The sequence below is a fragment of the Sarcophilus harrisii genome, chromosome 3 (genome assembly GCF_902635505.1).
Source record: "Sarcophilus harrisii chromosome 3, mSarHar1.11, whole genome shotgun sequence".
Classification (NCBI taxonomy): domain Eukaryota; kingdom Metazoa; phylum Chordata; class Mammalia; order Dasyuromorphia; family Dasyuridae; genus Sarcophilus; species Sarcophilus harrisii.
Window position 1 is genome coordinate 219,402,827 of NC_045428.1, and position 24,615 is coordinate 219,427,441.

Here is a 24,615-nt window from a genome sequence, read left to right on the forward strand (position 1 = left end):
CATTAATATGTTGAAACTACATCTTTAAACCACCTTATATACTTTTATAATAGCCAAGAATTTTTAAATGAAAATTTGCTATTATAGTAAACAATATTATTATCATCTGTTTTATAACAAAATATACTTCATTAAATATATAACAATTTATTTTTTATTTTTTATTTTATTAATAATAAAATCCTTTTAAAAGCCTAATTTATGTGTAACACAATCCAGATTAAAAAGTTGTTTTGCCTAACAGCACTTTTGTTACAATGGTCTCTCAAATTTTATAAGAGAATTTAGAAATACAATACAATATAGAAATGCAATAACAATGTATATCAAACATGACAAAACTTCAGATGACATTAAATTAAATGCATTTCCAAATTATCCCATATAAAAATCATTAATTTTATATTATCTTTAGTATTTTAAAACCACTTAAGAATGATCACATTTGGAACTGTTATATTCAATTAAAGAAATAATGTAATGCTTAGCATATGCCAGTCATTGTGTTAATGCACTTTACAATTATCATATTACTTTGATCTCACAACAACCCTTGTAGGTAGGTAACATTATTATTTTTCTCTTTTCAGATCAGGAAATTAGGGCAAACAGAAATAAGATAAGTTCTCTAAGATTACACAAGCAATAAGTTTCTGTGACTGTAACAGAGAAGTATGGGCTCACTACGGGCAGAGGCCTCTGCCCAGCAGTTGGGCAGGGCCTGCCCTGGAGAATGGGCTTTGGTAGAGGAGTGGCTACAGGATCCCAAGGAACCTGCCCATTGGTGGTGGTTCCAGTGGATGCTGGCCATGGAGCCTGACCTCACCCTCCTCCCTAAGAGCTGCAGCTCTGGAACCAGACAGTGCTGGGGATGGGGCCAAGTGAAGTTGCTAGGGCAGAGTGGGCAGGATGTTCTACACCTGGGTGATGCTCTCAAGCTTGCCTAGAGGGAGGGGCTGCAGTGTGCCTATGGGCACGGGGCTCTGGGGGCCAATGCCAGGGAGGAGCCTCACTGCAACTGCTGGTCCCCTTCCAACTAGTGAGGCAGAACGTAATTCCAGTTTCCCTACCTTTTTCTAGGATTCTTTTTTAAAAATCTGATCTGAGATGAGAGAGGTTTACAGAGAGATATGGGCTGTACTGCTCTTGTTAGCAATCCCCTCAACTGAGAAACGCTTAGGACTCTGAGAAGTGGAGAAGACAAGAGCAGTTTACTATATGGAGAGAGTCACAGGGGGTTCTAGAAAGTAAGACACAACGACTATAGATATAAATGATTTTTTTTTTCTTTAAGCTGATAAAAAGCATGTTTTTCCTTGCCTTCAGCAAGCATTATTTGTAATAGGAATAAGCTAGAAGCCTTATTAGGTATGAAACAAAGATTCCCACTGTCATCAGCATTCCTATATATCCTAAAAGCCTACAAAAAGAGATAGCAAGAAATACGCCCCCCCCCCCTTTAAAATGACTCTAGTTAGTATAAAATATCTCAAAGTACATCTGCCAAGAACAAATCCAGGAATTACAGAAGATTTAAATAATTGGAGGACCAAATTCAAGTGGTTATACTAAATTGTACTAGCAGAATTAACCTGGAAACCCCTAGGTTTGGAACTAGAGAAGCAGAGCCCCCTTTAGAGCTGTCCTAAGAATAAGGCTATTGTTTATGAAAAGGTATCTAGGCACTGGATAACTACATGAGACAAATGGGACTCAAACCATGCTGTTAAAATGGATATTGAGAACGGATTACTAAGATACAAGGAGACTTGATGTTAGTAGATATTGGTGATAACTAATGTATTGCTTTCGTCTTTTGTTTCAAAATGCTTATGTTTAAGTTTTCTTGATTACTTGATTAACTTGGTTAACTTGGTTACCTTGGTGACAAGTAAATCTTCCTTCTTAGAACTAGTCCATTAATGAAATATCTAAGTAGTTTGACCTGCACCTGACTTAATTTAATTATGCAATTATGGAAATTGTGAAAAGAAAACTTTGTTGCACTGTTTGAACCTAGCCCTGTGTGGCTGAGAAAGTGAATTATTTCTAGGTTTTGTTTAGAGACTGTTAATTAAGGATTTATGTTATGCTGACCAGAAACTCAAATACAAAGATTGAGTCAAAGGGTTTTCTTATCTGAAAATTAGCCTCATACTGTTCAATCATTGTGACTAAGGGCCTCTACCAGGCCCTTTTGGTATTTCCCACAACTGCCAAATTTATGGGTATGAATTCCTGCTTCTGAGTGGACAGCAGAACCCTCCAAGAACCTCAAGGTTCTCCTATTATGGAACCAGAAATACCCAACAACAAGATGAGATAGTTATCCCAAGATTCCAAGGATGTCTAAGTAAATTGTCCTATTTTTAAAAACCTTCCCTTTTGTTATGTACCCAATCACTAAGGATATTGGCATTTTCTCTTTCTACAATCTTGGACCCCCTCTTTTTTCTGCTTGCAAGCAAACAATGGCTAGCAAAGATACCTGGGACACATTTCCTCAATAGGTCCCCCTCAAGAAACTAACCTCCTGGGCAACTTCTCCTGATCTAACTGGCCTTTTGGGGCTTCTTGCCTTATACCTCCTTCTCCTTTATTGGTCATATGGATAAGAGCCTTTCAATCCTCTTCCCTTTAGCCAAAAGGTAGAAAATGTCAAAATATTTGGAGATACCCTATGTTCCTTCCAGAGGCCTAGCAAGCAAGCTGTGACCTGAGCTTGGCATAATAACAATCCTTTGCACTCACACCCTGGATGATCTCACCCTCTGGTAAAATATATTGCTTTAACCAAGCACCATATTAACCAATGTTACTTTCATATTAATCAATAAGTGTTTAGATTTATTAGAGTTCCCTCTATTTTTCAGGAAGCTGAGAGCCAGAAGTAGCTAATATACTGCACCAAAAAGTCATCCATCACATTTCCTGACATGCTTATGATCCCTGTTTCTTGTCACTGCTGAGTGAACCAAAACAGATACTGCACTCCTGTATCTGCCATACTAACTCTGATTCTGTATTCCAATGAATGGTCAGAAGGTTCAGTGACCTAAAATCCTTGAGACAGTCACAAGGCTCAGTGATTCCCACGGGATCTAAGAACATCTGTATTGTTCTCAGAAATAATATGCCAAACAGGGTAGCTGTTTACTCAAGATTTAAGAATGATTGTGTTGTGGTCTACCTTCCTTTTAGTTTTTAATATATTAAAAATCCTACCCTCACCAGAAGTCACAAGCCCTCTTACTCAGGAGAATTTCTACTTACAAGCATTTTCCTTTCTTTGAAATTAAACTTCTATTTGTGCCTTGACTCTCCTGTCTCTACCCTGCATTGTTTGGCTGGCTCTGACTACCCACAGATCAGCAGCAGGTTCTGATCGAGTTGAGATAGAATCAGAAACAAGATCTTCTGAATTAAAGTTTAATGAGCTTATGCCCAGAGAAAGAACTCTGGGAGATGACTAAAAACCATTACATTGAATTCCCAATCCTTATATTTATGCCCACCTGCATTTTTGATTTCCTTCACAAGCTAATTGTACAATATTTCAAGAGTCTGATTCTTTTATACAGCAAAATAATGTTTTGGTCATGTATACTTATTGTGTATCTAATTTATATTTTAATGTACTTAACATCTACTGGTCATCCTGCCATCTGGGGGAGGGAGTGGGGGGTAAGAGGTGAAAAATTGGAACAAGAGGTTTGGCAATTGTTAATGCTGTAAAGTTACCCATGCATATATCCTGTAAATAAAAGGCTATTTAAAAAAATAAAATAAAATAAAATAAAAATAAAAAGTTTAATGAGCTTTCCATTTTACCATGATACTATAATTTTTATCAGATTTTTTTCTCCCAAAGAGTTCAGCTAAGACAATAGGAATGACTATCAGCTTATACAAGTTGCTTCTTTGCTAAAGTTGAGACATCATTTTATACTCATAGCAGAAGAGCAATTAGGTTCAGAGCATCAACATGAGTCAAACACATATCAAGCTCAGGATACTTTTCCATTTCTCAACCAAAAGGCATCTATTATGTGGCTCTAAGTCTTAAAATAGATCCTTATCCTCAGGTCAACCAGCTCAAAGGTTCACATTTCTTCTCTTTTTTCATCAGAATATAGGAAACTTGCCATAACCATTATCATCTCTTTTTCTTTTGTAAAGCAAGAAAATAGAACCAAAAAAATAGAGTTCACCCAACCTTCAGTCACATAAGGAAATGTGAATGAGAATTAATGAACAAAGTATATTTATGGGGACTTAGAAAGAGGGCCTGAAAGGGTTTAGGGTAAAAACTGCATGCAGTATTGAAATTAATTTAAATGTAAATAATTACTAAGGTATTTAACTGTTTATATGGGTATTCATTGCTGTTTCTAATGAAACATTTAATTTTTTTTTTAATTATTCAAGATCTGTAGCCATAGCAGCACAATTCTTTATTTCCTATTCCCTCTTTCCTCTTCCTGTGTTTCTATGAGGAATGAGTCCCAAGAAGACAGAGTCCAAAAGACGAGGACAAATGGGCAGGAGGACCTCAGGCAGGAGAGGCCACTATGTCATTATTAGAGAGAAATGGTGTTTTTGTCAATATCCTAAAGTCCTTTCATAAAGTTATTTGTTGTTTTGTTGTTTGGTCATGTCTGCCTCCTCATTACCCCATTTGGGTTTTCTTTTTTTTTTTTTATTTATTTATTTATTTTTTTTTTAATAGCCTTTAATTTACAGGATATATATACATGGGTAACTTTACAGCATTAACAATTGCCAAACCTCTTGTTCCAATTTTCACCTCTTACCCCACCCCCCCACCCCTCCCTAAATGGCAGGATGACCAGTAGATGTTAAATATATTAAAATATAACTTAGATACACAATAAGTATACATGACCACAACATTATTTTGCTGTACAAAAGAATCAGACTCTGAATTATTGTACAATTAGCTTGTGAAGGAAATCAAAAGATGCAGGTGTGCATAAATATAGGGACTGAATTCAATGTAGTGGTTTTAGTCATCTCCCAGAGTTCTTTTCTGGGTATAGCTAGTTCAGTTCATTACTGCTCCATTAGAAATGATTTGGTTGATCTCGTTGCTGAGGATGGCCTGATCCATCAGGACTGGTCATCATCTAGTATTGTTGTAAGTATATAATGATCTCCTGGTCCTGCTCATTTCACTTAGCATCAGTTCGTGTAAGTCTCTCCAGGCCTTTCTGAAATCATCCTGTTGGTCATTTCTTACAGAACAGTAATATTCCATAATTTTCATATACCACAATTTATTCAGCCATTCTCCAACTGATGGACATCCATTCAGTTTCCAGTTTCTAACCACTACAAAAGGGCTGCCACAAACATTCGTGCACATACAGGTCCCTTTCCCTTCTTTATAATCTCTTTGGGATATAATCCCAGTAGTAACACTGCTGGATCAAAGGGTATGCACAGTTTGATAACTTTTTGAGCATAGTTCAAACTACTCTCCAAAATGGTTGGATTCGTTCACAACTCCACCAACAATGAATCAATGTCCCAGTTTTCCCACATCCCCTCAACAATCTTCATTATTTTTTCCTGTCATCTTAGCCAATCTGACAGGTGTGTAGTAGTATCTTAGAGTTGTTTTAATTTGCATTTCTCTGATTAATAATGACTTGGAGCATCTTTTCATATGACTAGAAATATTTTCAATTTCTTCATCTGAGAATTGTCTGTTCATATCCTTTGACCATTTTTCAATTGGAGAATGGCTTGATTTTTTATAAATTAGAGTTAATTCTCTATATATTTTGGAAATGAGGCCTTTATCAGAACCTTTGACTGTAAAATATTTTCCCAGTTTATTGCTTCCCTTCTAATCTTGTCTGCATTAGTTTTGTTTGTACAAAAACTTTTCAGTTTGGTATAATCGAAATTTTCTATTTTGTGATCACCATTTGGGTTTTTCTTGGCAGAGATACTGAAATGTTTTGTCATTTCCTTCTCAGGCTCATTTTACAGATGAGGAAACTGAGGCAAACTGGGGTAAGTAATTTCCCCAGGGCATCTGTGGCCAGATTTGAATTCAGGAAAACAAGTCTTCCAAACTTCTGCCCCAGTTCTCTATCCTATGTATCACCTAGCTGACTCTTCTCTCATGAAATAGAAACCAAAGGAAAATGTCCCCAGGAGAAAAGGGGATAAGCACTGGTTTGGAAGTTAGAAGAACTGAGTTTTAGTTCCAGTTCTTCCATTAAAAACCATGTGACCTTGCATAAATCATTTAATTCTTCTGACCTTCAGTTTCTTGATCTATAAAATGGGGAAAAGAGAGGAGAAAGGAAGTTTAGATTACTTTTGAGTTCTAACATTATAACATTATAATCATCAATAAGTACTTAATTCACAAGCTATCTGCTCTTTTCCAGAGTCATTTCTTTAAGAGGATGAATGTAAATCCCCATTTTTTTTAAGGAAGAATTTCTGACTTACTCCTCTCTCCCTCTCCCCTGTTATGCCTCAGTTTCCCTTAATTGTAATACCTCAGTTTCCATGCTTCAGTTTCCCTGAATTGTTCAGCCTCAGTTTCCCTGGTGGCAAACCCCCATTTCCTGGCTATTAGGAATGAGATAATTAGGGCTGCGGGGCTCTGGAATGCCAGAGTGGCACTCCAAAGAATCAAAAAACTCCAAATGATTTATCTCAAATACCTAGATGGCATCTTTTATCTTTTCTGGCCCAGACTTCTTGTCTCCTGCTTGACCACCTTCTTCACTCCCAACTTATCAGAATTTATTATTCTTCCTAGAATTTCCACTCACCCAGTGCTCTGTCCCACCTTGCCTTTGTTTCCCTGATAGCTGGAGCCCTGGAGTTAAGTCTCTGGAATTAATTGCTAGATGCTGGATGCTTTGAGACAAGAGTCTAATCCAGCTGGCTAACTATGGATAGTATGGCTTCACTACTCCAAATTCTCCACTATTAAAATATTAAAAACCCTAATCTCTGTCTTGCCTCAGTTTCTCCAGCATTACACCCCTTCCCCATTTTTGTCTGTTTCTCTGTCTCTGTCTCACTTTTTCATTCTCTCTCTCTCCTTCTCTTTTTCCCTCTCTCCCTCCCCACCTCCCTCTCTAATCCTTCCATTTCACTTTGGGTTATCATCTGCCTATTTCCTAATCTCCTACTTAGACAAAGTAGTCAGGTGTCTTGAAGCACCTGTTCTCAAACCCTCTTTTTACCCCATGTACTTAGCACATCTGCACATGACCTAAAAGGTCTTGCCAACAATCCTACTATTGCCCGGTGACTGAGAGCTCACTCTTTGTCATCCTGAGTAAGGTCATAAGGCCAGGAGAGACAAGGTGCAAGCGGAAAGGCAACCCAAGGACTTCCTCTCCAATGCTCTTTATGCTTAGAAATGATGCTTGAATGGAAACTTGAATTGTGTGTTTTGCTAAGTGGTGGTCATTATAACCACACAAAAGTCATTTAATTGATACCTAATTTCTCAAGAGCAGAAATGATTTTTCACTTGGAAAGAATCCACTCACTCACTTCTCTAGCATCAAAGCTCAGAACCAACCAGGGGCAAACACTCCAAAATGCTAGAAGCTAGAAGTTAGGTTGCTCTGACTAGAGGAAAAAGAATTTAAGTGGGAGTGCTGAATACAATGAATTTAGATTGCAAATGGAGCATGACTAAAGGCAAGTGGTGTTAATCCTTACAAAAAAAAAAAAGTGGGGTAGGAGGACCTAACATATCTCATACTTAAAACCTAGGGAGTGTAGGTGGGGTGGATTTTTCTTCTCACTGAGTATTTTGAGCAGTACCTACATGGTCTCCTCTGCAGTGGTCCTCCTCCCCTCAGGGAAGACAAATCTTAGAGTCTGACTCACACACTAGCTGCATATTCTACCAAACACTGAATCTTCCCATCTGCTGAGAAACATCTGCACTTTCTTCCTTCTGTGATGACACAAAGAAAGGAAGCAAACCATAAAACAGTCTGTTTTTTAAATTTTTGACACGAAGAGGAATCAATCCTCGAGAAAAGCCATGCTACAAATTTGTTGTTGTTGCTCAGTCATTTCAATTATCTGACTCTTCATGATGCTGTTTGGGGTTTTCTTGGCAAAGATAATGGAGTATATTGCCATTTCCTTCTCTAGCTCAGTTTACAGATGAGGAAAGTGAAGCAAACTGAATTAAGTGACTTGCCTAGGGTCATACAGTTGGCAAGTATCCCAGTCTGAATTTGAATTCAGGTCTTCCCAATTTCAGTATTCCATATACTGTGTCACCTACCTGCCCATCACACATTTAGTTTAGAAAAATTAGCTATTTTTGGCAAAGAGAAAGAAAATTGATGAGGTCCTGAATAATAGATGTGTTGGGCAGAGAGAAACTGAAGAATTGATAAAATTGATATCTGAGGCAGGCAGGGAGAAGGCCCTGAGATCCGTTTAGCTCCATGATCCTACCCTCTGGGGAGGCCATCTGGCCAGAAAACCAAGTTATGTCGGACCCCTGTGGCCCACCTTCTTCTGTAGGGCTCCTGGGCAGCCTCACCTCCTCCTGCCCTGTCAGAAATCCCAGCCTTGTCCTTGAGGTTAAATTTTCCCTTTAATATCTACTTATGGCCATGCCATGCTCCCTGCCCTCCTCTGGGTCAGTCCACCCTCTTGGTGTCTTTCTCCTTGACACGAGGTATCTCCCCTAACATCATTATGCTTCTCAACTTTATAGCTTCTCCACCTTATAGCTAACGAACTCTTTTAGAATGTTAAGTCTCTTTCAGGATTTAGCCTGCCAGCTAAGGACATGCTTCAGAGGTTGGCTGTTCTTTTTCTACTGGGTAATTTATAAGGTCCACTAAGGAACTTGTATTTCATATGTTCTCCTACTCTATTTCATATTTACCATTCCTAGTATTGTATCCCATCATTTTGTCTGTAACCTATTCCTCTAAATAAATCTACTTTTTATCAAAGAGAATGGCCACTGTGATTTCTTCACATGACCAAACCCCAACTTTTGATGCTTCTCCTAAAGCACATCATCTGGTGCCTAAATAACATTTATTTGGTGCTATATCAGATATATCAAAGGCTTTACAGGTTCATGAAAGCATAGATTTAGAGCTGAGACATCAAGGTTATCTGGTACAGCCTCATCTTACAGATGAGGAACTGAAGCCTGTAATGTTCTTGGTGGGTTTTCTGGAGGTCTCTGGGGAAGACTTCTTTTCAGTTGAATAATCACCACACCACATTGTAGCCAGGTGTTAAAGTCCAAAGTCTTTATTTTCTCCTTCACAATCTTGTTTCCTTTCCTGGGGCCCAGCTAGCTTTCTTAGAGGCCTTCCTGTCTTGGTTTCAGTGGAGAAGCTAAGAAGGAGCGCTGCCACCAAGGCAGTGTGAGATGGGATGAATGAATCTGACCCTAGGTCCCCTCCGAGTCTGTGTCTGGCCCTTCTGAGTCTGTCTCTGGCTCTCACTCTGGCTGAGGCTCCCAGTTTATATGCTCTATTTTGAGTATAAACCAATCATTATATCACTAGGAAACCATTATTTGTTGTAAGATTAAATCAGTCATACTGAACTTAGAGAACTATTAATCACCATGTTAAACTAAATGACCATTGTCTCATCAATTCCACTGACTTAGCACCTTGTGAGAATCCTTGTTTTAAGTACAAGAGTTCTGGCCCATAACAGAAGCCCAGAAAGATTGTTGTTTTGGGGTTTTGTTTGTTTGTTTTTTAAGAAAGTGAGTTGCCTAGGGTCACACAGATCACAAATTTCAAAGGTGGGATTTAAACACATGTCCCCTGACTCCTAGATAGTGCTTTTTTCAATGAATGGCCATTTCCTGTTCAGAAACAGCAACACAAACCAACTGAGTGTTTGCTTACCTGGAATAGATAGATGGTGAAGTGGGATGTCCCAGAGTTTGGGAGGCAGCTCAGACATCCATTGTGCGTTGGTAGCACTCATGTTCTAAATGCAGGCTAAGGAGCTAGCCACCCCCACTGTTAATTCAGGTCCTGCCTCCACAGATCAAATTTGGCCTGAGAAAGGAAATGGAGGTTTCACTTGCTAAAAATAACAGTGGTAATTGGTAAATAGTCAAAGGATATGAACAGACAAATTTTCAGATGAAGAATAAAACCATCTATAGTCATATTTTAAAAAATCCTAAATCACTAGCGATTAAAGATATGAAAATTAAAACCACTTTGAGATGCCATGTCATACCTCTCAGAAATGACATGGATAGGAATGATAGGAAAAGATAATGATAAATGTTGGAGGGGATGTGGGAAAACTGGGACACTAATGCATTGTTGGTGGAGTTGTGAAATGATTTAACCATTCTGGAGAGCAATTTGGAACTATGCCCAAAAGGCAGTACCATTACTGGGTCTGTATCCCAAAGAGATCTTAAAAGAGGGAAAAGGATTCACCTGTGCAAAAAAAAAAAAAAAAAAAACAAATACAAAAACAAAAAAAACAACCAGGCCTTTTTATGGTGGCAAAGAATTGGAAAATGAGTGGATGCTCATCTATTGGGGAATGGCTGAATAAGTTATGGCATATGAAAGTAATGGAATATTATTGTGCTATAAAAAATGATGAACAGATTGATTTTAGAAAGTCTTGGAAAGATTTAGATGAATTGATGATGAATGAAGTGATCAGAACCAAGAAAACATTGTACACAGCAACAACAGGATAGTGTGAGCATCAGCTGTGATAGACTTGGTTTTTCTAATCAATTCAGTGATCCAAGGCAATGCCAATAAACTTTGGGTGGAAAGCACCACCTGCATCCAGAGAGAGAACTAAGGAGACTGAATGTAGATCAATACACAATTTTCACTTTTTTTTTCTTCTCTTTTTTTTCCTCATCATTTTCCCCTTTTGTTCTGATTTTGCTCTCCCAATATGATCCATAAGGAAATATGTAAAAAATGAATGTACATATATAACCCAAAAATTTTTATTTTTTTTACATGTAATTGAGGAAAATAAAAATGAAAAAGAAAAAATGGCAAACAAAAAATAGCAGTGTTACAAGTGAGGATTCCCTTGACATAGAAGACTGCCTCTTTTGAAAAAGAGTCCTCCCAGCTCCACTCACTAAGAGAACAAAACATATCCACCTATTTTGACCAAGAATTTTGAGGGAACTTTGGGGTCTCCTACAAAGACTTCACTTAGTATTTAATGAATGTACCACTTGGTACCATTTATATTTAATTATATGATCCATCATCTTAAAAAAGAAAAGCTTTTTAAGAAAGAACTGATGAGATTGATGTAAATTGTGTCCCTTTAATCTTTGAGAGGCCCTGATGTAAACTGTGCCCCACTTTTGGGAGAGGGGTCGGAAAGGAATCTTTGGGGAAAGGTGTTCCTCTCAAACCCTCCCACTCAGGGACTTCCCAGACAACTCCCAGATAAATAATCTCATTCAATTGGAAATCTAGACCTGGGGCATAATCACTCAAACTGCTCCCTAGCTCCAGGATTAACTCCATATGACCAAGGTTTGTCAATCCATCTTTACTAAATGCCCTTCTGGAATTATCCCACTGATGAAGATATTTTCTTCTCAGTGTAAACCCATCTTTACTAAATTCCTAATCAGGAGTTTTCTTAGGTAAATAAACCCATTCTTTGCCACAAACCTTGCACATATATTCATTGGGGTTGGTGAATTCTTTCAAAAGCCTGCCACTGGCCAAGAGGATCCCATTGCTGTTGGGGGATCTCTCCTCCTCAATTCTCACACTTCAACAGGATTAGCTAATATGATCCCCCCAAAATGACAAATATTTGGAATGTGGGAAAACTGGGACACTAGTGCATTACTGGAATTATGAACTGATCCAACCATTTTTGGAAAGTAGTTTACAACTAAGCACAAAGGTTTAAAACTGCATACCCTATAATTCAAATACCACTACAAGGTCTGTATCCCAAAGAGATTTTTTTAAAAATACCTCTTTTATGGTGCCTAAGAACTGGAATCAAGGGGACGCCCATCAATTGAGGAATGGCTGTATAACCTTGAGGTATATGAAGTATTATTGTGCTATAACAAATGACAAGTAGAATAACTTCAGAAAAACCAGGACAGACATGAACTGATGCTGAGTAAAGTGAGCAGAACTAGGAGAACATTGTACACAGGAAGAGCAATATTGTAAGATGAACAACTATGAATGGCAGCTATTTTCAGAAATACAATAATCTAGAATAATCCCTAAAGACTCATGATGAAGCCCCTTGAGAACAGAGACCATATCTTTGTGTGTGTGTGTGTGTGTGTGTGTGTGTGTGTGTGTGTGTGTGTGCATTTCCTGGAGCAGGTCTTTCATTATAGTAAGAATTTTTTTAAAATGTGAATGATAAAAATTAGAAACTTAGGATCTGAAAAGTCATAATGAGAAAACCTTATTGCCTTGAAAGATCGCATCAGCTTTGGTATTGCATCTCATCATCATCTCAGATTAGAGGGCAAAGCCATGAATTCCAATACTTCCATTAAGGAGGGAACTCAGCTCAAAAAATCTTCTTCCTTCTCATTGTTGTGACTGTAAGATATCTTCTAGGAGAGCCAGCAATGATTTTGAAGTCCCCTAATCTTAGAGTACTATTTCTCTAACTGTCTAATCTGTCAGTCAATGATTATAAAGGTCTTCTGGCCTAGGATTAGTGATCCTGAGACTTTTCTAATCTTTTGTCCTAACTGTCTGTCAGTAATTGTAAAAGTCCTCTGGCCTAGGAATGTAATAATCTTTCTTCCCTTAGATTTTAGGAAAGATATATTAATCTTGAAGCCCTCTGACCTAAGAGAGTGCCCTTGTTTCAACAATTTGTCTATCAATGATTTCAAAGTTTTCTGGCCTTAGAATAGTATTACAAACATTACTGCCTGTCAGACAGATAATCTGTTGGTCATCGATAACCAAGTTCCTGAGACAATAATGAATAGACCACTCCTCCACCTACTTGCAAGCCATAAAATTAACAAATAAGTAACATGAAGCTCTGACCAACTTTGCCCTATAAATTTATCTCATTTCTCTTAGGTTCCTTGCTAGTCTCTTCTGGAGTTTAGCCCAAATCAATTGGCATTACAATTACAATAAAACTTTGCCCCTTGACTTAGAATGGGTTCAAGCCTGCAAATTCTTTTGAGACACCTCACGACACCAGTCTGTGACCCCAAACTTTTGGAGTCCCTTTTCCGACCTCAACTATTGCACTACTTTGGGTCCTCTCTGACTTTTCTATCCTGTCCCCATGTAGGGTACTTCTTTTGCCCCCTCCACATCTCCTAATTTTTAGCCTCCTTTTGTGTGTTGTGTGTTATTATATTGTAAGATCCTTGAGGGCATACTATTTTTAGTATCCTGTGTCTCCAGTTCTTAGCATAGTGCCTGGAATTATAATAGATATTTGATAAATATTTGTTAACCGACTAGGGTGGAGAGGGGGAATTTTTAAATGAATTAATTCATCTTCAGTATCCTCCTTCCTCCTTATATTTTCTGTATCTTCCTGGCTAGAAGTAAATTTTCATAGACTCTTAGAAGAATCTTCAGGAGTCATCTAGCCCAAAACAGACCTGAAGAATAATCCCTCTACAATATTTCTGACAAGTAAGTGGTAATCCAGCTTTTATCTAAAGGCCTTTGGTAAAGAGAAGCCCATTCTTCTTCTGAGCAGTTTGGATTATCAATTTTTCCTTCACAATGAGCCAAAATCTCTTCCTCTTCAATTTCCATATTTTTTTCCTGATTCTATACTGGAATCAAACAGACTAAGTCTAACCTCTTTTCTAAGGAAAGCCTATCCAATTCTTGAAGACAGCCATCATGTTTCCTTAATGTTTTTCTTCTATAAGCTAAACATCTCCAGATCTTTCAAACGATCTTTATAAAGCACCATTCAGTACCTTCTTTTGAATACTCTACAGTTTATGAATGTCCTTGCTAAAATTTGGTGCCCAGAATTAACATAATATTCCCAATCTGGGGCTAATACAGCAGTTATCAACTTCCTTATTCTGAATAATATGCCTCTATAAAAATTGTTTAAGAACAAATTACTTCCTTTAGTTACCATATTATCGTATTGATTGATATTGAACTTTTAGTCCACTAAAACCCCAAGATGTTTTGCATATAAATTATTTTCTAATCATTCCCTCCCCATACTCCACTTGAAAGTTGATTTTTTCAACTCACACAAAGGATTTTACATTTGCCTTTATTAAAGAAATAAAAAATTGCTTGGGGCAGCAAATAAGTGTGGTCAGAAACAGCAATACCATACAGAATTTATTTCTGCCATAGCTTTGTCTAATTACCTTGACATTGCTATAAGCTTGACTCTCCTCCCAAGTTGTGATAGACTAATACAGATCCATCTTTAAGATAAACTAACCATGTCACAATCCAAGTGTCTGGGGAAGTACAACAGCAGTAAAAAAGGGAAGTAGATGATACTTGTCATTTGTAATATTACCCATTCCTTTCAATATCCACTTGTGCTTTTTTAGTATGTGTCTGCTCTGCCTGTCAAACCTATTACCCCTCCAAAGGCACCCAGAGCTCTTCTTCTACTTCCTGGAGCCCACCTCTTTCAATCAAAATTTACTTGTCCTGTATCTCATCCCATAGATGGTATCCTAACCACAATAAAAAGAATTATCAAAAAATTTCAGAGATCAGAGACTCTAAACATTATAAGAACGCTGATTTCACATTTCATATGACCCTTTATCTTAACTGCCTAAAATCAAATTTGGATGTTAGTGTGAATGTCAATCATACATGCTCTAGCTCATGAATAATTCTGACTTTGTGAGAAATGGACTTTCAGATTTAAACTTGCTGATATTTTTAGTTACTTATTAAGAATTCCCCTGGTCTCTTGTCTCCTAAGATGCTAAGGCCATGTGCCTATATACCTAGAAAGAACTGTAGATGAGAAAATTTTCCATGTAATTATAGATTCATAGTATTAAAAGTCCTTAGAAACCTCTCTAAAATAACCATGGAAAAACTTTCTACAATATCCTCAAATGATTATTCAGCCTCTGCTTAAATATTTTTAGTGAAGGGGAACTCACTACTTCATAAGGCAAATCTTAACATTTTTTTAAAGTTTTCTAATTATTGGAAAGTTCTTCCTAATTTTGAGTCAAAATATCCACATTTTCCTGCCACAAAGTTTTTTATTCATTTGTTGTAATTTTTCTTCCTACAACAAAAGAGACAAATTCAATCCTGTTTGTTCTTGGCAATCCTTCAAATACTTCTAGACAACTTCCATGTCTTTCCTTACTCTTCTCTTCTCCAGTATAAATATCCCCTGACCCGTAAACTGTTTCACATGATTTTCATGCCAGTCTCTATGCTGGTCATCTCTCTAGTTTCTTAGTGTCTCTCCAAAGTCATATGCAGAATTGAATATAGCATTAAAGATTTCAATGGATCAGCACAGATTACAGTAAGGCTATAACATTCCCTGATCTGGACATTATTTATCGCCTAATGCAATTTTGTGCTAGCTTTTATAGCACTGACACCTCACTTTTGGCTCCTATTTGAGCTTGAAATCAACTAAAATCACAAAATCTTTTTTCCCACTCAATTTCTACTAAGTCTTACCTTCCCCATCTCAGACTTTTGCAGGCATTTTTAGATCTAACTACATCTCTATCAGATTTAATTTCACGTGAAATCAGTATTTGAATTTTTTCTGTTATCATATTTACTGTCCTAATTAGCATTATTTGACTAACATGATTTCTAGATTCTCATGCCAATCAACAATAAGAATATTAAATAAATCAGGGCCAAGACAATATAGGAGTGTAAACTTTTAAACTTTGTAAACTTTAAACTCTTAAAAAGAAGGCTCTGTTGTAGTTTTTGGCTCCAGGATCTATTATAACCATAAATATTTTCTCAAAGATAAGAGGTCTGGGAGAGGATCTTTCAAAAAAATACCCCACTAACATCGCTTTTTTTTTTCCCTGAGGCAATTGGGGTTAAGTGACTTGCCCAGGGTCACACAGCTAGGAAGTGTTAAGTGTCTCAGGGCAGATTTGAACCCAGGATCTCCTGACTTCAGGTCTGGTGCTCTATCCACTGTGCCACCTAGCTCTCTCCTAGCATCACTTTTTGAATACTCTTCTTCAACCAGCTAAGATTAACTCATGGTATATGAGTGGCAGCCTTTGATATACAAATATTTGAATTACAGGTGATGTGTGCAGTTATCTCACAACAGAGACTTCCCCTACACCAGTGAAAAACAAGTGCATTCCAAACTCCAAATAAATGGCTTACAGATTAACTTTGAGTCACAACTTATTAGTTGTCTAGTGAGTAGATTATTGTCCACGAAGGAAAAAATTGTTTATTCTTTTTATTTTCTGCCTTATCTAATCTATATTAGTTGTTAATGTTTTCAATAATGCCCAAATTTTTGTGAACCTATTTGGGGTTTTCTTGTCAAAGATCCTAGATTGGTTTGCCCTTTTCTTCTCCAATTCATTTTAAAGGCGAGGAAACTGAGACAAATGAGGTAAAGTGACAAGGCCATGATCACATAGTTTTTAAGTATCTGAGGCCAGATCTGAACATATATTAATTCCAGACCAGCATTCTATCTACTGTGCCATCTTATTCAGGAGCATATAGCAGCTCTGAAAAACAGATGTTAAACAGATAAAGATGCTTTGTCTTTGAGCCCTGGTATAAGTCTTCCAAGGGAAGAAGATAATGCTCTTTGCCATTAAATGGCAAAGATCCAAGTCAGGGGAAAGGGCAGAGGAAGGGAAAGAATTTGGAACTGAAAATCAAAATGAAAACAACAAAGACCTGTGCCCTACTTGGAAATCAGGCACTACGTAAAGGAGTTTCCTAGTTCCTACTGGAATTTTAATTTTCTGTTAGGATTTATCCTAAGAGGATGATGATGATAATAAATTACATGACATCTCCAATGCATTTATAATCCTAGCTAAATGACTGACAACCCGTAGCTCAGAAACATTTTTTAAAGTGTAGGCAACAAGTTACAATATTCTCATCTACACTCAACTCAAGAATACAACTGCCTCATTTGTGGGCCTTCTCTGCTTTCTGCAACCACTGAGTATTCTCCCAGAAAATGATTTTACGTATTAGTATATTATCTCCATGAGACTGTACATAGGGAGAAAAAGATGCTCAGACTAGCCCATTTTGCTTTTGAATAGCAAGTTTGGTAAAAGTTTGATCAAAGAAAGATAATACCATTAAAATAGAATTTTGGTATTATTTGTGGATTTCAATCATTCATGTCAATCAATTCTCTTTTCCTAGTAAGTATTCAATAAAAATTTGTAAGAAGAAAATATTTCATGGTAGATTCACTATATTGTAGGTTTCTACAAGCAAGATATCAAATGAAATGATATTTGTAAGGCACACAGCAATATCTAACATGTGGTGCTTAATAAATACCTGTTCCCTTTCCTTCCTTATCTTTCCTCTTATTCTCCCCAGCTAGCACAATATAAGCATATGATAATAATTAACAATTAAACAATTTAAGGTTTACAAAGAGATTTACATATATCATCTCATTTGCTATTTACAACTTTTATGAGTTATTATCCCATTTTACAAATGAAGAAATTTAGGATGAAAGAAATTTAGTCATTTGCCCAGAAGTTCACAGCTAATAAATGTCTAAGGCAGAATTTGAATTCAGGTCTTCCTGACTCCAAGTCCAGTGCTCTATCCACCATGTTATCTAACTGCTTCTAATACAAGTTTATATATAAAAATAAAATCATTTTGAATATTTTATCCCACCCAAAAGAAGCTGGGTGCTCCATAATCCTTCCATCATGCTTCTTGTGAGATCACAGGATCTTGCCCTACTGGCTGTGCTCCCTAGTCCCTGAGAAGGATTGATAAGGACAACTACAGGTCAGCTACATGGCACAGAGGAAGACATGAAGGATAGACAGGCCTGATGGGAAGAAGTCTCTTCTCCCTGAGTTCAAATCCGCCTTCAACACTTAGCAGCTGGGTGACCTTGGACAAGTCCTTAATCCTGTTTGCCTCAGTCTCCTCATCTGTAAGTGAGTTGGAGAAGGAAATGACAAATCATTCCAGGATCTTTGCCAAGAAAGCCCACATGAGGTCATAAAGAATGAGACTTGACCCGACAACAACAGAGCAGCTACTTCCAACACTCAGACAATAGAACACTGGCCCTGAAGTAAGGAGATCCTGAGTTCCAATCTAGAAGACTTGGTTTGACTCTTAGCTTTTCCACTTGCTATTTGTGTGATCTCAAAGTAAGTCATTTTCTATTTCTAGCACTGAACTTCCAGTCAGTGGTGCACTGGTAATTGTTTAATAAGTTTTTTCCTTTTACTTTAAAGGGGGGGTGATGGTTCAGCAGGAAACATATGAATGACACATTTTAAAGTTTTATCTGTATTACTGACATTTTGTCAATCACTTCCTAAAGTCTGGACCAGTGATGTCAAACTCAGATAAAAAAAGGGGTAAAGGAAGTACTAAACTATATATAAGGATCCCTGCCAGCTGCATATTAACTTAGAAAATCACATTTTATGTGCTCATGGGGCTGTGTTTTTCTCTGGGGAAGGAGGGGTCATCGGTAGGTAGCCTAGCGTAATGAAGATGGATAAAGGTAGTGCTTATAGAAACTTCTTAGAACTTATACTTGACATTATTTAGGAAAAATCAAACAAAGGATAGAATTGAGAGATCTAATTAACAAAGAAAGACTTCCTGTTACAACATAGACTTTATTAAACTTTCCAACAAAAGAGACCTCACAAAACATCCCAAATTCCATTCTATGCATAAAACCCTATAAATGTAATGATTTTTTTTTTCACTAAAATCCTTATGTTTGTCATCACTTCTAAGTGGTTCTTGCCATTCATAGATTATCATTTCTTCAGCTATTCCTAAATAACTCATTTTGTTTCCTATTATTTGTTGGCACAAAATTTGTATAATGTTTTGGTTATTATTGGACATTTATTAATTTCTATAGTGATTTCTTTAAACAGCTATGTGGCAGACTGGATGAAGTACTGTGTTCCTGGAACCACAAGGTCTGATCTGTCTCAGGCAAGTCATGCGATCTAATCTTACCTGAGTTTCCCCATCTAGGAAATGGGGATAATAAGAACATCTTGGAACCACAAGGCTTGAATTCCAATTCAGGTGCTGACACTTCCTAGGTGTGTGATCTTTGGTGAGTCATGTAGCCCTAATTCTGCCTGAGTTTCCCCATCTGAAGAATGGGGATAATAAAAGTATCTTCCTCCCATGTTGAGGTGAGGGTTCAATTCAACAATATTTGAAAAATTCTTTGCAAACATTAAATTACTATGGAAACATTTTGGGGCTTATTATTCCTTTGGTCATAGGTCTCATAACAAAGTTAGTTTGCTAAAACATGAAAAAAAAAACCCACATTTTTTTATGTTCTGCTGTATTTTTATTTATTTTGTTAATTATTTTCCAATTTCATTTTAATTTTATTCAGATAATATGGCTTTGACTAGTCTAGTCTGTCTAAACAATTAACAAAACAATAGGGGCAGCTCTAGGGCTCCCACCTTGAAATCAGAAGGATCTGAGTTTAAGTCTGACCTCATATCTGAGTTTGTCTGACCTTACTGAGTAATCCTGAGAAAGCCATTTAACTCTGATTATCTCAAAAAAAAAAAAAAAAAACCAAACAAACAAATAAACTAAAAAACAAAGCAAGCTCTGATTTGTAGGATTTTCCCATTTCTGAGAGATGTTAACACTGAAAATTGAATAATTTGCTCTTATGGGTCATCAGACCTTAGCATATCCCTGTTTTCAGCTGTATCATTTTATGGTTCTTAAAAAAAAAAAAAAAAAAAAAAAAACCACAACCATAAATAAATCTGAATGCCATATAATTATAAGGCACAAGCCTAGCACCAGAAATAAAATGAAAAAAATATACTATCCCTCCCTTTTTTGCATGTGTGTGTGTATGTTCAAGGAGTGAAGGGGGAAAACCAAAAAGGATAATAATCATTCAGCTATGGATAATTGTCAGATATGATTGATATTTTGGTTAATTTTCATGAATTTTTTTTCTCTTTTTATAAAAAATAGCTTGCTGGGTAGGGAAGGAAAGAAAACACATATTTGCATTCAATGTAACATAAAAACAAAAGATTTTAATACAAAAAATTCTATAGCTCTTTGGCAAAGTAGAAAGCTAACCATCTAATCTGCAAACATTTAAATTCTTATATTCCTGGCTATGTGCATGGCTTATATGTTATGTTCAGTACTAGGCACTGGAATAAGAAAGACAAAGAATTAAACAATCCCTAATCTTAATGCTTCTAATGAGGAAGACAATGAACAAAAATATAAGGATAAGTAGATAGACAGACAGACAGATAGGGATTATATATATAGAAATATATGTATATAGATAGATATAATATTGTAACAATGTATTACATAAGGGTTATCATATAATAATTATAAAGAAAATCAATACAAAGTAAGTAGGGGAAAGGAGATATTAGTCTCTGGATTTATCAGGAAAAGCTTTATGAGAATGTAGTGCCTGGCTATGTTTTGAAGAAAGAGTCAGAGACAGGTGAGCAAGGAGTGCTTTCCAAACATTGAGTATGGATAGTATAAAGCTATGGCGATGGGAACAAAAAAGGCCAACTTCATTGGATTGGAGAATTGGTATTGTAAAAATTTTTATTTTCTTTCTAACTGGTTCCAGCTTTATTATTTGTAAAGAAAATCCTATAACTGGCCAATAGTATGGAATTTAGTTGAGACTTTCAATTATTCAACTCAGGATGATTAACTGATTAGGGTTCAGTTTAAGATACTATTTGTAAGCTGTAAATTCTTAATTCCTATTTAGATTTCTTGATCAGTTTACAACTTGATCTGACATAGTTTTTCTCCTGTTATATTTTAACATATAAACCTCCTTTTTCTCCATTAGCATAATATAAATTTTACAAATGAATCTTTGAAATATAGTTCCTAATTGTATCTTCTTTTTACCTTGATATAATTGAAAATTATATAACTCTTGGGAAAACTTTATTTTAGGGTCAGTGGTAATTCAGAACCCTGAGCCAATGAACTGAGTATACATAATAAAGACCAATTCTTAAAATGTCTTTGCAGATTGATAAGTATGATTGGCAGTGGTACCATCTATCAACAAATCCTTGGATATTTTCATATCAGTGAGAAGGGAAGTAACATTCAGATGAGGCTGTGGAGGTTGTGAAGAACTTTAAAAGCCAAAGAGGAATTTCTATTTTATAGGAATAACAGGAAACCAGTGGAATCTATTGAGTAGAACAGTACCATGTTCTCATCTGTGAACTGATCCCTTAGAAGCTGTGTTGAGGATAGACTAGAAAAAGTAGGAAGAGATTTGAGGCAAAGGGATCAATTAACAGGGCACTGAAATATTCTATATAAAAAGATAATGCTTTACTAAGGAGATGACCTTAGTGGAATCGGAAAGATCTAAGTTTGAATTATTCCTGTCACATTAACTTGCTGTGTGGTACTGTCAAATTATTTATCATCCAAAAAGGTGTGGGGGGAGTAACAGCATCTACTCCATAGTGAAATAACATGGTCAGATAAGTGTTTGAGGAAAATCATTTTGGCCGATGTGGAAACCTAGGACTGGAGAGATATTTGAGGCAAAGAAGCTTCCACTAGGCTTCTACTGAAATCTAGCAGGGAGATATAGTGGCAGCCACGTGAGTAGAGTGTGGGGATCAGAGAGAAGTTCATAAAAGATACAGAGCCTGCTATCGGCACAGAGGATGGCAGAAATATCTTGTCTGGGCCAAGAAGGTAGGTAATATTTATATCCATTTCCTCTAAACCAAAGAATAGAGGAAGAATATTAGACAAACTAGGAAATATCAACCAACCATCAAAGACACAGAAGAGAGAGCAGCATTAGGAAATGCAGGAGTCAAGAAAAAAGGAGGAACAATCAGCTGGGAAGACTTGAGTTTCTATTTCAGAGATAGATAGGTCTTAATGTCAAAAATAAAGTAAGAAATGATTCAAGAAATATTCAAACTCAGAGGTAGGGATAGCCAGGGTCAAGATTCAGAGTCCAAATTCAAGGTCTACCTGACACCACTATCATGTCACAATGCCTCTACCATCAGCATACAATCTACCTTAGTAGATGACGTTTTTGTTTTCTTTTAAGAAGCTCTGGTGAGGGGCAGCTAGGTGGTTCAGTGGATAGAGCACCAGTCCTGAAGTCAGGAGGATCTGAGTTCAAATGTGATCTCAGACACTGAACACTTCCTAGCTGTGTGACCCTGGGCAAATCACTTAACCCCAATTGCCTCAGCAAATTTTCTTTTCTTTTGCCTCTTTTTGTATCAACTGCACTTAGTACAATGCCTAGCACATAAACAAAATAAATGTTTATTGCTGATTAAATGTCAATGTACAATCAGTCTATAATATACAGGTTGCATAGCATCAGTGAAGCAGCATTAATATAGCTATGCTGATCTCATTGATGAATTGTTGCATCATCCTTTTAAACTGATAAACAACTCTTATTGTAAGCTAATTGCTTACAATAAGCAAACTGAATCCAAGCTGCTTTTAATAGTACTATTAGTCTCTCAGAGAATTATGTCTGGAGACAGAGTATAATAATAGCTATAGTAATAGTTACATTTATGTAGCATTTTAAGATTGCAAGCACTTTACACATATTAGTTTGTGATCCTCACAACCACCCTGTATGATAGATGCTATTATTATATTTGTCTTACAGATAATGAAACTGAAGCTAAGCAGAGCTGCAGTCTTTCCCAGTCACCCAACCAGTAGTCTGAGGCAGAATTCACTCCCGTTTTCCTGACTATTAAGCTGAGCATTCTAACCACAACTCCTAGTATGTTCTAATATTCTCTCTGTTCCAGTAAGCATACCCATGTTTAGATGAGTTCTCAACCACCTACTTTCTCCAGATAAAGATTATAGGATTTAGAACCAAAAGGGTCCTTTGAGATCTTTAGTGTACCTCCTTCATTTTACAAGGAAAACAAAAAGAAATGATTTGAAAGGACCTGGGACCTATGTATATATATTAACTTTGTGAATTTGGGTAAAATGAGGTAATTTATTGTCTCATCTGTAAAATGAGGGGGTGAGAGTAGTTCATCTTTAAAAGTACAATGAGACGCCTAAATTCAAATAGGTCACCTCAACTGATGATTAAGTGATAGCTTTCCATTATAACAAGCTACATCAATACTAGTGACAATATTCTAGTGGTTTTCGAACTTTTTGGTATCAAGATTCCTTTGTACTCTTAAAAATTATTCAGAATTCCAAAGAAATTTTGTTTATGTGGATTATCATATCTATTCATATTTACCAGATTAAGTATTAAAAGTGATAAATATTCATTCTAAAATAATAAGCCTATTTTATGTTACCATAAATAAGGTATTAAAATAACTATATTTTCCAAAAAAATAGTGAGAAGAGTGGCATTAATTTATATATTTTCATGAATCACTTTAATTTCTGATTTAATAGAAGCCAACTGGATTCTCTTCTCAGTTTCTGTATTCAATCTGTTCCCATATGTTGTCCTCTTTGAAGTATATGAATAAACTCCAGCCTTAAGCAGATATGTAGTTGGAAAAGGGGACAGTATTTTAAGAGACAAGTAATATCTTCTTATTACTATGAAAATAGTTTTGACCTAGAAGACAGAATATACTTTAAAAACTACTGCTCTAAACAAACACTCCCTCTCTCTCTTCTCCTTTCCTTTGTCTTCCCCCACCCTTAGGAACACATAAACTATTACAAATTGTGCTTAAATCCTTGTGCAAACTTATTATCCTGGTAATTACAGGATTCTAATCTTAGAATAGGAAAAAGACATTTTAAATTTGAATTTGACACTTACCTCACAGGGTATTCAGTTCTCAGTGTGAGTCTATCAGTTCTTTAAGAAAAATAAAAAGATTCTACATCGCAGCTTCTTCAGTGCCTTATTATCTTCTTCCTCCTACACTGTCATAAGTAATCCAAAGCCATATTTCTGGACTCCACTTCCTAAAAAACAAACATGCCTTCAGATTGTCTCAGTCTGTGATTGGCCAATACTCACAACACCTACTCCCTCTCCAGGCATGAGGGGAAAGGAGGAGCTAGTCTGACTGAAGCATTCAGTTTCCCAATGTATTGACATTTACAAGTTCCCTGAGAGTAGAAAGCACTATAAACCTGTCCGTAGCCAAAAGTTTAGGGAAACCAGGCCAAGAAAGAAAACAATAATTTTCATCTTTGGGACTTGAGATTTACTTGGTCAAACATAAAACTCCCTGAAGCACAACTCCTCTCTGTTGCAACATCTGGAGCTGAAGCACTTCGGGGTAAGGGGAAATTTAAGCAGTATTTTAATTACTGAGCAAATCTGATCCAGGATTTGTTCCACTGCTCTCTTTGTGGTGAA

General features: G+C 36.5%; 1 protein-coding gene across 5 annotated transcripts in view; it reads right to left on the bottom strand.

The window, feature by feature from the left end:
* PLCXD1 (phosphatidylinositol specific phospholipase C X domain containing 1) overlaps positions 1 to 24,263 on the bottom strand; it is a 38,245-nt gene extending 13,982 nt beyond the window's left edge. Inside the window, exons 1-2 of one of the 5 annotated variants that reach the window (XM_023500384.2) lie at positions 24,067 to 24,263; positions 9,915 to 10,070 (exon numbers count right to left, since the gene is read on the bottom strand). In XM_023500384.2, the coding sequence (XP_023356152.1) occupies positions 9,915 to 9,996 (82 nt within the window). In that variant the 5' untranslated portion in view covers positions 9,997 to 10,070; positions 24,067 to 24,263. Of the gene's footprint in view, positions 1 to 9,914; positions 10,071 to 12,008; positions 12,063 to 17,888; positions 18,115 to 24,066 lie in introns of those variants that run through there. The other 4 variants (XM_003765616.4, XM_023500383.2, XM_031959073.1 and 1 more) reach the window with 4 other exon arrangements.
* Between the last annotated feature and the right edge of the window lie 352 nt (positions 24,264 to 24,615).